At 34.9% G+C, this 13976-nt stretch overlaps 1 protein-coding gene across 4 annotated transcripts in view; it reads right to left on the bottom strand.

Moving 5' to 3' along the window:
• KIDINS220 (kinase D interacting substrate 220) overlaps positions 1 to 13976 on the bottom strand; it is a 75457-nt gene that overhangs the window by 40359 nt on the left and 21122 nt on the right. For all 4 annotated transcript variants that reach the window (XM_088136470.1, XM_088136459.1, XM_088136462.1 and 1 more), the window contains exons 8-16: positions 11386 to 11583; positions 11167 to 11265; positions 10477 to 10575; positions 7767 to 7865; positions 7082 to 7259; positions 5907 to 6071; positions 4994 to 5173; positions 3424 to 3589; positions 1088 to 1239 (exon numbers count right to left, since the gene is read on the bottom strand). In XM_088136470.1, the coding sequence (XP_087992596.1) occupies positions 1088 to 1239; positions 3424 to 3589; positions 4994 to 5173; positions 5907 to 6071; positions 7082 to 7259; positions 7767 to 7865; positions 10477 to 10575; positions 11167 to 11265; positions 11386 to 11583 (1336 nt within the window). The remainder of the gene's footprint in view (positions 1 to 1087; positions 1240 to 3423; positions 3590 to 4993; positions 5174 to 5906; positions 6072 to 7081; positions 7260 to 7766; positions 7866 to 10476; positions 10576 to 11166; positions 11266 to 11385; positions 11584 to 13976) is intronic.

Below are 13976 nucleotides of genomic sequence, written 5' to 3'. Positions count from 1 at the left end.
GCAAACCAGCACGGAAATTGGAAAAGAGATCAGGATATTGACCTACTGTTTTCCTGCAAAAGGGAAATGGATAAAAGCCCTTGTCCTGGGCTAAAAGCACAAGGAAACCTATGCATACATACTCTGAAGTAAACTGCACTGTGACTCTTACTCCCAGATTCTTACTTTACAGTTTTCTAGAGTCCTTATCTGTGTAGAGAGTATCTATGCAAGAGCACTCTAGTTCTGTCTTCCTTTTGTTGTCTTCCATGTATAAGGGATGTAAAGTCCTGTCTCCTTTAAGTCATGGAAGTTTTGCAGACACTCTATATTCCCACTTGGCCCTAAATCATTTAGATTTTTATAGATTTAATGGTTTCTATTATAAAACTGAGATGAAACTGAAGAATGAACAATACAAATCAATACAAGTACAGAATCACATAAGGATAATTTTGAGCATCAACAAGCAAACTGCAAATTTAACTGGCCAAAAAGATTATAACTTATTAAATGTCTAATTGCTTGTGATGTGCATCTCTATGCCTATATAACATCCTCCTAAAAGAGCTCTTCTAGTGAAGGCTCCTATATTTTCCAGGTAACAGGTCAGTAGGTACAGAAAATAGTTAATGGCCTTACAAGTCTACAGATAGAAAAGATTTGTCTATTGCTTCATATAGTATGAACATTATTTTCTTTTAATGCAATTTTCTACCAGAGCAGAGTAACCATGACATATACATCCAAGTTTTGCAGTTTCTTTTAACTTGAACCAACGCTGTAATTATAACATTTCTTGTATATCAATATTACTAATTTCTTAGATTTATATCCTGCATTTCTTACAAGAGCTCAAGACAGTTTACAAGACAGTTTAAGAGCAACCCTGTGAGGTAAGTGGCACTGAGAAATTCCAAATGGACCAAAGTCACCAAGTGAGTTTCCATGGCCAAGGATGGCCTTGACCCTGGGTCTTCCCAGTCCTAATCCAACACCTTAATTTCCTCAACACACTGGCTGAATTTATAAAGAAAAGTGCATTTCTGGGGGAAAATATGCTGCTACCACTGGAAAACAGAAATGTTCAATTCAACTTAAACCATACCTTGAGTTTCTTCAGTTTTGAATACTCGAAAAAGACGTGTTGCTAAAAACCCAAATTCTCTCTCACAGGCATCTGAAAGGGTAGCAATCATTTCAGCCATTGAGGTTTCTCCACCTACGCTGGACAATCTATTGTAATCTGTAAACAGAAACCTTAAAGAAGCAACAACATAAATAATTACAGATTATTATTAGTTGGTAGAAATAGAGTTTTTCCTTTTATTAGGATGTTTTTAAATTCCTGAGCTTTCATTAGTAATCTTCTCATAGTTTTCATTTTAATTGCCAGGCTTCCCCTGCTATTTATAAAACTATTGAGAAGTACTTTTCATAACTATACAAGCTGTTTAAAATGCAATATAGAAAGAATTTCAATTACATATTTAATCAGAACTCCACGTACATTAAAGGTTGATTCAGATAAGCATATTATTCTGTATAGAATGGAAACTATAGAGCAAATCCAGTAGTTATTGATAGTTTTTAAATAACTTGGTAGAAGTCTTCCTAAGAATACATTTCTTCACTGGTACCAGTGGACTACAATGATCACTTTACTGCAAGCCAGACTGACACCATGATGCCAAGAGGTTTTCTGTATAATTTATTGTAAGATTATAACCTTAATGCATTTCTATCCCTCCTTTCTGCCAAGCACAGTGTTCAAGGCATCTAACAAAATTCAAATAAAGTACTAAGCTTTGAGATTGTTTCACAAATAAAATGTGGATTAGACATTTCATCATGTTCCATTATTTTATATTTCAATATGTTTCATTGGTTTCTTTTTTAGTGATCATAAAACTCAGAAACTAAAAACTAAAACACTATCAATAATAAAACTACCTACTAGTTTAAATGTATTTTAGTAACAGATTACATTAAACATCAAATGATTACCTGAATAAAAATGTAATTACCTACTGGGGAAGATCACAGAAGGAGACTGTTCAGCCTACTTTTGTCAAAGCCCAGAAACAGTCACCAAGAAGGCCTCCTCCCATGTTCACTAAATTACGATAGGAGACAAAGAGCTCCTCTCAAAAATATGGGAGAATTCGGCTGGAACAGTATTATTGTATAATACTGTGTAAGTAGTATTGTGTGATGAACACAAACCATTGTGTATTTAACTCGAATTTTGCTACAATAGGCTCCATTCTTAACTATGGGCCATCCTTAAACTGGCTATTCTTAACCTGGGGACTACCTGTACTGCACTTTGGTTGTAGCATCCAGGCCACCTGAAATTTCTATCATTTTTCAAAACAATCTTACAGAGTATAATATAGACACAATATAGGTAAGGCATCCATCACTGTGCCCAGATCTGAAATATCCACAAATAAGCACAGTGGCAAGCTAGCAAATGTAGTTTTGGCCTCTGCTGAAATCTAGGTATCCAGGTTCAGGGATAAATTCAGGAGTATCCCAAACTTCAAAACTGAGTCTTGTTGAATCCCTATTCCTTGACATGCCTCCTGACTGAACAAAGGCACTTCCATCTCACCTGGGTTAAATTACCACTTGTTTGCCCATCCTGCCCATTACTGATATCAGATGCTTTTGATTTTTTGGGAAAGCATTAAAATGTGCCTATTCTAGAAATTCTTGGGAGCAGACCCACAGTGAGTGGTGAGGTTTCCTGCTATGAGTTTTTCTTCTGTGTGACATCTGGTTATTCTGCAGATACTGGGGCTTTTATTGTTTTGTGGATTGCTGTTTGTTCTTTACCTTTTTTACTGTAGAGGATAATGTAAGCCACTCAGAGTCCCCTTAGATTGGAGAGGCATACAAGCCTTTGTAAATAAATAAATTTAGAACTCAATCCACTTCCTTGGATTTAAAGAGAACAGAGTGAGAAAGATCCTACTGGTGGTAATGAGCTCCAAGATGTCTCAGTAGCTTCACATATGCATTAAATGTATGGGAACAAAACAGAACCTTGAGGGACACAATAGGGGAATGACCATGGTATCAAATACTGAAATGACCAATACTATCATTAAACAGTGCCTCCCAAGAAATTAATCCAATTTTGATGGATAATTGCATTATTAAAAGTTAATTCAGATAAAAGTAAATATGCAAAGCATGTAAAATGACAAGCTCTATACAAAATATAGCCACTTATGGAATTTCAAGTAAAGCATCAGAGTCCACAGCTAATACAACATAATCAGTTTTACAAGAGTATCAGCTAATACATTCTTTTAAAGATTGCAGTTCAGTATTTCTAGCAAATTTGGGCCACAGTAAAGGTCTTACAACATTAAACCTTTTTTTAGAGCCCTGGCATTATTTGTTAAAAAAAACAGTATTATAAATGGTTCTGACCTGACAGGTAAGGCTTTAGTAGTTTGCTCTGGCAGCTCAGGTGGGTTCACAAACATGAGTTTAAGAAGTAATTCCATGTAGCCAATATGTCTTGCCAATCTTGTACTAAGCACCCATGACCAATTCCAATTTTCTCCTTCTCTTCGGCTCCCAAAATATATTACAGCTAAAATAAGATGGTTTAGACACCTTAAATGTTAATAGTATTTATAAAAAGCATTACAAGATGTCATGTAATACATTTTAGCCTACGTCACTGCTATTCAAGAAAATCACATATTTTCATTTAGTCCTACAACATTGTTAGGGGATGAAGTAGAAGGAGTTAGGTTTATTAAATGTTTTCTCAAGATACATACATTACACGTCAACAAACACAGTGGGTTTTTAACACATTACAGTTGTTAATAAGGCACTTGCAATCTGTCTTACATGTAACCTGAATTTCCATAACCAACCTACCTTCCCTCCCTCCCTCCTTCCCTGCTTTATCCCTATTTAAATCCCTATTTAAATACATTAATCTAGTCACTCTATACATCTGATGAAGTGAGCTCCAGTTCACCAAACTTTATGCTTTTTAATAAAATGTGTTAGAAAAGGTACTATGAAATTCCTTCAAATTTTTTGCTACCATAGAATAACCCGGCAGTCCTCCTACATTGTACCCAATATATCCTTTTGCATTTATATAATTTCTGTTTTAAAAAACTCAAAACAATTGTTTAACTCAGGAGAAGAAGTTTGACAAACACAATAGGGACATGTACATTTTGGTGTATATGTATCATTCTCTACAGTGTCATTAACTGCACTGAAGAACAGCACTGAATAATCAGTAATAGTCAATAGTATAATCATAGAATACAGTACAGACTTCCCTTGCTTTACGTTAGGATTATGTTCCCTGAAAACCTCATATAAAGTGATTTCAAATAAAGCGAGACACTAAATCAGTGGAAAAAACGAGTTTGGGCTATGCTGTCAAATTTTGTAATTCAAATGGATTGACAAATGCAATCATAAATTTTTCAAACCTTATTCTTAAGCACTATGTTACTCAAATAAGTTTTATTCCTGGTCTCATGTTCTATGTACTCTACAGTGAAAGCATTTTCTCCATCTTTTCTACAGCTGTATTTCTAATCTGCATGGTTATCATGGCAGATAAACAGACAGAAGAATCACAGTGGTCCTGATTCCAATTCAGGAAATATTTGAACCCTAATTTTTGTAAATACACTAACTTTTCCAATTAAGATACAATATCTTAATATATCACTCATGCTTGAAATCTAACATGTGAGTAGAATTTTCTGCGAATTCTTTCTATCATCCCATGTTTTTTAGAGAAGGATTTGGGGGTGAAGGGGGATATAGATATAATTTTTACACATATCCTCTTCTAGCAAGGACTTCCACAACTTAAGAGACCTTTCAACTAAGTACAATGTTATAGTTTTCAACAATGTGGCTTGACTTTTGCTTCATTTGTGGATTAAGTAAAATATCAGCTTAATTTTAAACATGCAACAAGTTAAAAATTTATTTCACTTGAAACAAAACTTACTGAAAAATATATATAGCAGTGCTAATAAGCTCAATGCCACTGCTATTCCAAGTTTTTCATCTACGGTAAATGCGAGCAATAAGCCAAGGCCTCCACACAATGAAAGTGAAAGGAACACAATAAGCCAGGAAAATTGGAACAAAGGTTCAATCTGCTGTCCAGCAAATGTTTTCATTTCATCTAAAAAAGGAGAAATAATTTTTAGTCAACATAAAATTCCAAAGATAGATACCATTGAATAGAGATCTATTTTCCTGAAGAATAAAAGTGATCCACTTTATACTGTTGAAATCTGTGGAAATCCAAATGAGTTTTCCATAGAATTACAGGGCTGGAGGGGACCTTGGAGGTCACCAACCTCCTCCCCAGTGCAGGAATCCTCATACCATCCCAGACAAGTGGCTGTCCAATCTTGTCTTGAAAACCTTGAATGATGGAACACCCATGACTTCAGAAGGCAGGCTGTTCCACTGTATAATAGCTTTCACTCTCAACTGTATGAACATCCTTTCTATTCCCTCATTTTTTTTACCAAAGACTCCTGAGCAAGTTTAGCAGTCATGGACCAAAGAGATTTTGTGGATGAAAAAGATTTACTAATGGCAATAATTTAAACAAAAGGGAAGTGTCCAAAATAATCCTTCTAGACTTGCAGAAATGCCAATTTAAGCAAATATAAAAACAAAAGCACAGCGGAGCAAGGAATCCCAACCACACATGTACTGATGGGCCTGAACTGGAAAATGTATGAGTTGATAACGGTTCATGTACCTCTGATGAACAGCCTAATAAAAATGTATGTATGCCACCCACAATTGCAATGTCTGAAATGGATGCCTGTATAATTTTTTTAAAATAAATAAAAACCAAGCCATTATCTAGCATTCAATAAGTATTCAAATCAAATATTTACCTTCAAGTTTCTTGAGCAAGAAAGATTTGCCACTTCCCCATTGGGCATACAGCCCAACACAAATTGGTGGCTGCATCGTTGGTTCACTAAGAATATCGGCTAATGCACTGCTATAAAGATCATAACCCAGCATATCTCCATCAGATTCAGTAGGAGACAAGTGCCCTGCAACACAATTAAACTTGTAAAATCATTTTTTTTTTTTGCTTGGTTCTTTATCATGAATACCAGATCACGGCCAGCCAGCTTAAAGTAACTATTCTATAAAGACAAATGTACTAGTTACATGTTTATTTTCCATTCCCATATCAAGAATAAGAAAACAGTTCTGTCTAAGCTATCTAAGATATAATTCTTCTTGACTTCCACCCCAAGTGCAGTTACTCTATATTTAAAGTGGCAAACTGATTATATGAAAACTCCCATCAGCCCCAGTTAGCATGACTAATAGCAAAGAATTCTGGGAGATGTACCCCAAAATATTTGGAGGGCATCAGGCTGTCCACCTCTATCTATTCAACCTGTTGCTAATCAATCCTTTTAGTAGCCAGGTGCTAAAAAGCATACAATACTGGAATTAATCTAGCTTCCAGGAGAAAGGTATTCCAAAACTGAAGAGCCAAAAGAGAGAAAACTTTCTTGCTATTTAAATCATGGAGGAAAATTCATAACAAATGACATTACAAGTCAGAGGATGGTCTAAAAGCATTCAAACACAGAGATTTTTACAAACCAAATTAAAAAGGCTAGCATGCCTAAACAAAGGCAAATTAAGATTAATTCTTCGATCTCACATTGGTTTGGCACGATAGGAATGAGTTTAGCTTCCTGACTCCAAGTTGGCTGAAAGAGTTTGCAGATTTTTGGACTTATAAACTACTGATCAAAACTACTTTTATATCTATAAACTACTGTACTGATAGACATTAATCACAATTTTAAGTCCAACCTGTTTAAAATTCTCCCACACACTTAGGAAAAGAGACGTGCACAAGTGCAGGAAGACACTAGACTATTCTAACATATTTCTAAAACAGCATTTATCATTACATTAAAATATAGCTACTACATTTTTGCCTGCATTGACATTTAATCATTATGTTTTTTCTGGATTCCACAAACATATTTCTCAAAATATCAGAAATATTTATATTAAGAAAATCCTAAATACTTACTAGCACCAAAGATTTGAGTTAAGATGCTTTTCTGATGGCTGCAATCAATGTTGTAAGGGGTTTCGCCAGCTTTATTAGGCCTATAAAGTAGCCTGCCATCTTTAGGGTTTCTTAAAAGCAGCTCTGCAAGCCTACGGCTCCTGCCACGAATAGCAATATGAAGTGGAGTGTCTCCTTTCTGTAAGAGTCATCATAAGTTAATGGATGTAGAAGCTAGATTACTGCACATAAGAGCTATGCAGAGATCTGGATTTAAAGGGCAAAATGCAATCTGGAGCACAGCGGGCATGAAGTATACCTGTTGATAATATTTTTCAACAGCTCCATCTTCTCTGCAGCTAATACAATACACATTTAAAGTGTTCCTGACACGTGTCTATGCATGCGCCAATCAAATTTTGCCCTTTGAATCTGGATTTCTTTCTACAGTTTCACTTGTGCAGAAGCTCATATATTCAAAAACTCAAGTTATGTTTCCCTCATTCCTTTACTCCCTACAAAAGGAATTTAACTTATTTTCTTTAAATCATTTGTTTTCTCATATTGTTCATATTCTTACTAAATGAGAAAAGTCTAAAAAGTCATTTTTTAATCTTTCTGATTGCTTTTTTCCCTTTAAGATCAGCCCTCCGCCACAAGTAACTTTCAACTGTGCTTTTCACGTTGATCAACAATTAGATTTTACCTTATCTACAGCAGAAACTTTCGCTCCTTTGTCCAGCAGAAGCTCAACTATTTCAATATTTCTCATTTTGGTTGCCTTTATAAGAGGTGTTTCACCATCCTAAAAGCAAAAAAAGAAAGATCTAGTGAACACTTGAAGAACAAATAAAGAACATTTAGCATAAATATTGATTTTTAAAAGCCAAATTATATTTCATGACAAAACCCTTTTCCATCTGAAAGGTTTGAGGTGCAGTATAATTTTAGCCACATTAGTCATTATTTTTAGCAGGCTTTTAATTATATTAGCAGCTACTGAACTACAAATATGTTTTAATCACTGCAAGTATACAAATCAAATGAAATTAATTGATTATTTTATTTGATTACGTGCCATCAAGTTGATGCCAACTCTTAGTGACCACTCAGAATTTATCCAGGATGATGCATCCTCAAACCTGCCCTTCAGATCTTCCAACAGTGCACCCACTGCCAGTGTAATTTTGCCCATCTACTTTGCAGCTGATCATTCTCTTCTTTTTTTCCACCTTTCCCAGCATTATGAACTTCTCCAGAGAGTTAGTCTTCACATAATGTGTCCAAAATATGATAATTTGAACCTGGTCATTTGTGCCTCAAGTGAGAATCCTAGATCTGTTCTATGATCCATTTGTTTGTTTTGTTGAATCTTTCCAACACCAAAGTTCAAAAGTATCAATGCTCTTTCTATCCTGCTCCTTAAAACTCCAACTTTTGCTTCTATAGAGTATTACAAGAAAAATCGTTGCCTGCACAATTCTGATCTTAATAATAAAACTATTTTCTTTCACCAGCTATTATCGATAAGCTTTGTCTACACTGTTTTCTTTCAAATCTGAATTCACTATATTTTCATATCCTTCTATTCTGTATCTCTAATATGTTTATTTATTGCTGACTTTCTGTTGTATTGATCCCTATATATCTCTACTCTCACTCTCTCTAGAGCTATACATCTTTTTCTACAGAGTTTGCTTTGTCTTTTATCTTTTTTAATTTCTGTTTTCTATTTCTGTCCTGTCAAAGTCTTTACTTTTTCTTCATCTTTTCTGCTTGTTTGTTCCTGGCTGGACTTCTTGATTCTTCTCCCCTTCCAAATCTTTGCTCCATCTGAGGGAAATCACTTGAAGAACTTTTTACCTCTCGCCAGCCTAAGAGAAGGAAATAAACACCTCTCTCCCCAGTTTTCTCAGCCACTGTCTCTGTTCCTGTGAGGGCTGACAGTTCCTGTTGCCTCTTCTCTAGGGCTGTCTAGTTTTTAGTTTGCCCCTTTACTTTGGCTCTGTTTATTCAGCCTTCATGAGGCCTGTGGCTGCACTGCTCTCAGGTAGTCATCTTTTCTTCCCTCCTTCTCATCTCCCGCCTAATACTTCTGTTTGATTGGCAGCTGGGTCATCCTGATGATGGGGAGGGCCAAGAAGGGAGGGGAAAGGTGCTTTTAATCTGCTCAGGCAGTCTGGCTTATTACAATCCTCAATAAATTATTTGACTTTATTCCACAATTCCCTTCATTTTCCACCAATGAGATTCAGGACTTCAATGTGATATAAATGCTCAAGATTATATTGTGGGCACTGGTTGGCTTTCTTCTTCTGCTTTAGCTTGACTTGGAACTTGCATATGAGAAGTTTGTCATCTGTTCCACAGTCAGCCTCTGGTCATGTCTTTGCTGTTATATCGAAGTTCTTCCATCTCCTTATATCGCTAATAGTCAATCTGATTTCTGTGGACATCTAGTAATGTCCACATACATTGTTGTCATTTTGGTTGTTGGAAGACTGTGTTAGCAAAGAAGAAATCACTGGATTGCCAGAAACTGTTAAGCTGTTTCTCATACCTCATCTATGTTTCCTAGGCTTTACAATCCAATCACACTTTCCTCCTATTGCCAACTTTGGCATTCCATTGTCCAACCACAAGCAGCCCATCTTGCTTGCATGTTCTGTTGATTTCAGACTGAACTTGACCATAAAACTCATCAACCTCCTCTTTTTCTGCATCACTGGATGCATGAATTAGAATAATTGTCCTATTAAAGGGTTGTCTGCAAAGTCTAAGTGATATTATTTAGTCACTGACTGCATTACATCCAAATACTAATATTGCTATATCCTTCCCAATTAATTAATTACAGGGCGACTCTGGGCAGCTTACAATTAAGAGTAAAAAATTATAGAAGACAAAGAAGGAATCATGAACAACTCCCAAAACAACATATAACCCATAAATAAACTCATTCAGCAGTGCTTACCCTTCATTCTATCTGTCCCAAAGCCTGGTAGAGTAGCCAGATCTTCTTTAATAGTTCCCAGGGTGGGAGCCACATTAAATTGTTTTGGTAACTATGTGCATGCAATCACAGCAACAAATGCATTTTATTTTACTGTCTAGTACTATTCCAAAAAGATAACAAGTAGCAAATGGAGATATATAATAAAAATATTGGTATATATAAAATAAATAAATAAATAAATGCCACACTTCTAAAGAAACCAGCACAGGTTATTGCTGTATAAACAGAAAGGTTCTTCAATAAAGTTCAAGTGCTTTGGGGGGCTCTTTAAGAAGAAAGACAGGATATAAATAATTTAAATTGTTTTTTAAAGATAGATTAAAAAACAGATAATAATATACACCAAAACCACCTCTTATAAAGCTTTCTCAGGATTAGAACCCATTAATTGTATACTTACCTTTGTACATATTTCAGTGTCTGGATTACACTGCAAAATATCTCTTACCATGGTAGCATTTCCTTTTTCAACAGCCCAATATAAAGCTGTTTTATTATCCTATAAATGAATAACATATATGATTAACATTTTAAAGTCAGTTGGATTAAATTCATAAGCCTTATATGCGTATTATTTAAATATAGATAACTAAAGTGGTTTTATTCAGGAAGGAAAATAGAAGCTAGTTTAAATATCAATTACATAAGTAGAGTCTGCCTAAAAATTAGAATATTGTTATTACCACATGTATACTTATTGTTATATTTAAACAATAAGTTTATCCGATTCAGGTTTTAGAACCCATACTTGATTAAAATAAATTGCATGCTGTTACTTTTCTGTACCCAGCTAAAACAAATTGTTCACATACAATGACATAAGTAGCTCATAGCAACAGCTAAGTGTCAAAACAGGTACACTGTAGGTAAAAATGCCACTATCTGTTCTACATTGTAATGCAGCCTGAGGAAACAACCTGCAGTAAAGTTTAAGAAATATACTTGCAAGGCTCAAACATTAGTATTTGGTATGAGTGTTTTTCCAAGCTGTCACTACTATCTGGAAATATGCTTCCTATCTCAAAAAGATGCTTCTAAATTCTCAAAGTGGCACATTCAGAAGCCTGTAACTAAACAGAGAATTACTTACCTGACCTCTAATGTCTATGTCAGCATATTTATGAAGCAAAGCTCTCACAATTTCAACATGACCACCTCTGACAGCCCCAATCAGCACAGTATCTCCACTCTGAAATTAGCACACAACATAGAGTCAATACATATTTCAGATATTCCCAGTTTAGCTTTCAATATGTTGTATCACACATAAATAAAGGAGCACTTGTATGCAACGCAAACATGTACTTACTCTATCCGGAATATTTACGTAAGTTCCTGCATCAAGGAGATCCTGCACAATTTCTGTGTGTCCCTCCTTTGAAGCAATCATCAAAGCTGTGTTTCCATCTTTATCTGTTAAGTTCACATTTGGATTTCTTTTCAGGATTTCTTTCACTGAATCTGTAAAGCCACCTTTTACAGCTACAATAAGTGCAGTCATAGAATTCTGTGAGAAAATAAAATATACATATTAGCTTTAACCAGTATATTTTCTTCTAATGTATTTTCTTCCATTTCAAATGCAGACATACTGCATATTTTTTCTATTACTTTTTTCACAAATGCTTCCTTCTGACAAGACAGCAACAAGAAATTCCACACTTCTAGAAACATCAGCACTTTTCAGTAATTCATTCATGATGATATCTGCCAATAAGACTGTCTTTCTCTTTTAGAGACTTACACAGTATGTTACAAGAGTCTCTCTCTCTCTTTTTTTTAATTTCCAGCTGGTAGAGGAAGATTTTATTGTATCAATAACTAGCAGATGGGATGAGGGCTTGGGGGTTTGGTCCTTTCTCTCTCTCGTCTCCCTCCTTCCCACCCCCACCCCAGCAGCTATATTTTTTAAAGTGCATCCATTGCCAGCAGCACCCAGGGATTTTTTTAAACCTTCCTCCCTCTTATTTTTTTAATTCTTATTTTATTAAAGATTACAATTACAACAATAAAAACTAATACAAACAAAAAAGAAAGAATAAAAAGAAAAAATAGAAAGTGCAGAAAGTACAGAAAAGAAAAAATAGAAAAGAAATAGAAAAGAAAAAAATCAGAATATAGTAAAGAAAAAGAAATATATAAAGAAATTACTTCCCCCTTCATCACAAGTATAAATAATTTTAGTAACTTATCACCTTCTCTTATGATATCTTCTTCCCATATCCCATCTCTTAACTATAAACAAATCCTTAAAGCCTTGTCATTTCAATCCTCATGTCAGCAAAAGCCTACTAAGGGTTACCAGAGATAACAACGTATCTATTTTAACCTTGATCACATAAACCAACTTTATATTCCTTCCTTTTACTTCTAACAATCTTGATCTTTAGTTCCTTCAAATAATGTCCTAGAAACTTGATTTCTTTTCATTTTTTCTTCGTCCCTTCTCACAAAATTCTTCAAAGCTTTAACAAGCCTCTTTTGTAGATCCAATATAGGAAAATTATCCAGGTCACTCCCTTGGGTTGTTATTTGTATATCCCTTTTAATTATTAAGACATCCACCGATTTCTTTTGTATGTCCAGTGTAACATCTTTTTCCATGACATTCTTGTAGCCTGTCATTTTTAAATCCACTTTCAGATCAGTCTCAATCTTGTCCAGTAAAACTTTTTCCTCTTCCATAACATCTTTTAAACACAGTCTATCTATAGAGGCACTCTTAAAATTAACTTCTAGGTCCAAAAATATCCTTCAATATGTCCAATGTTAAAATATTTTGCTTCATTTTGTAACTATGAGTTGAGTTTGAGTGTTCTTCTCCTTTAATTATAATCTTCAGTTTCCTTTCATTCCCTCTAGTGTCCAATTTTTAAAGTCTTATCTTATTATGCTTTTTTAAAAGAATTCAAAACAAAAGCATTTTCCCACACGAAGGATTCTTTATAATTAATTCCAAAATCTTATTTCAAACTTATCTGGACCCTTAGTTCATTTTAAACTTTCTAAAATCAAAGTTTTAATTAATAAACACCTTTTGCTGTTTATCCCCCCCCCATTTTTTTAAAGTCCTTAAACTTGTACTTAAAACTTCTTTTGCTAAAGATTGAAGGAAACTCACCCAGTGCTATAAAACATGTCCATCCAAAGGTTCCTAATAGTTGAAAAGCAGTTAGCAAGCAATTTCCGAAAGTGATTAGAAAAGGAAGTATGCGAACTTAGCGTCCTTTCAAAGGTGTCAACCACAGTTTGAGCAAGATGGCTATTCCCTCATCTCCCAGAGCTCTAAACCCACTGGAGGCTGTTGCCTTGTGGTCTCCTCACAAGGAGCAGCTGTCTGGAGCACTTGCGGGTGATCTACTTTCCAGCTCTTCATTCCACTACAGTCATCAGCTCTGCTTTTCACAGAGCCGTCCTTAGTCCACCATTCCTTCCCCAGAAGTCCAGTATGTCACAAGATTCTCAATGCAATTCATCTCACTTTAAAAGCAATCCTTTCACCTTACCCTATTCAAGATTCTTAAATTTCCAAGGAGTGCAAGCAACTGCTGGAAGAAAGTGAGGCTGGGAAACTTCACTTCCATGAACTCCCTTAAGTTAACAATTCAGTTATGATAATCTTCTAAGGTCTTTAAAGAATTGTATCCTAATACTACCTAATAAATTAAATATTCTACCATATGATTCCACTATTATTTTTTCAACATTCTTCATTTCAGATGCTAGATATCTTTATGACATCCTTTTCATTCTCCCCACCTAATAAAAAAAATTAGATTGTTTATTTACAGTGTTTTCTAAATTGCTTATCAGACAAGGCTTCAAAAAAAAATTAAAATAAAACCATTAAAAACAAGAGACTCCATCCCTTCAGATTTATAGTCTGAATGACACTAGACA

Source organism: Python bivittatus, unplaced genomic scaffold (assembly GCF_059951505.1).
Source record: "Python bivittatus isolate LINGU-HERP-01145 unplaced genomic scaffold, Pbiv_v1 ctg000020_np1212, whole genome shotgun sequence".
Classification (NCBI taxonomy): domain Eukaryota; kingdom Metazoa; phylum Chordata; class Lepidosauria; order Squamata; family Pythonidae; genus Python; species Python bivittatus.
This window is presented reverse-complemented; position numbering and strand designations above follow the sequence as displayed.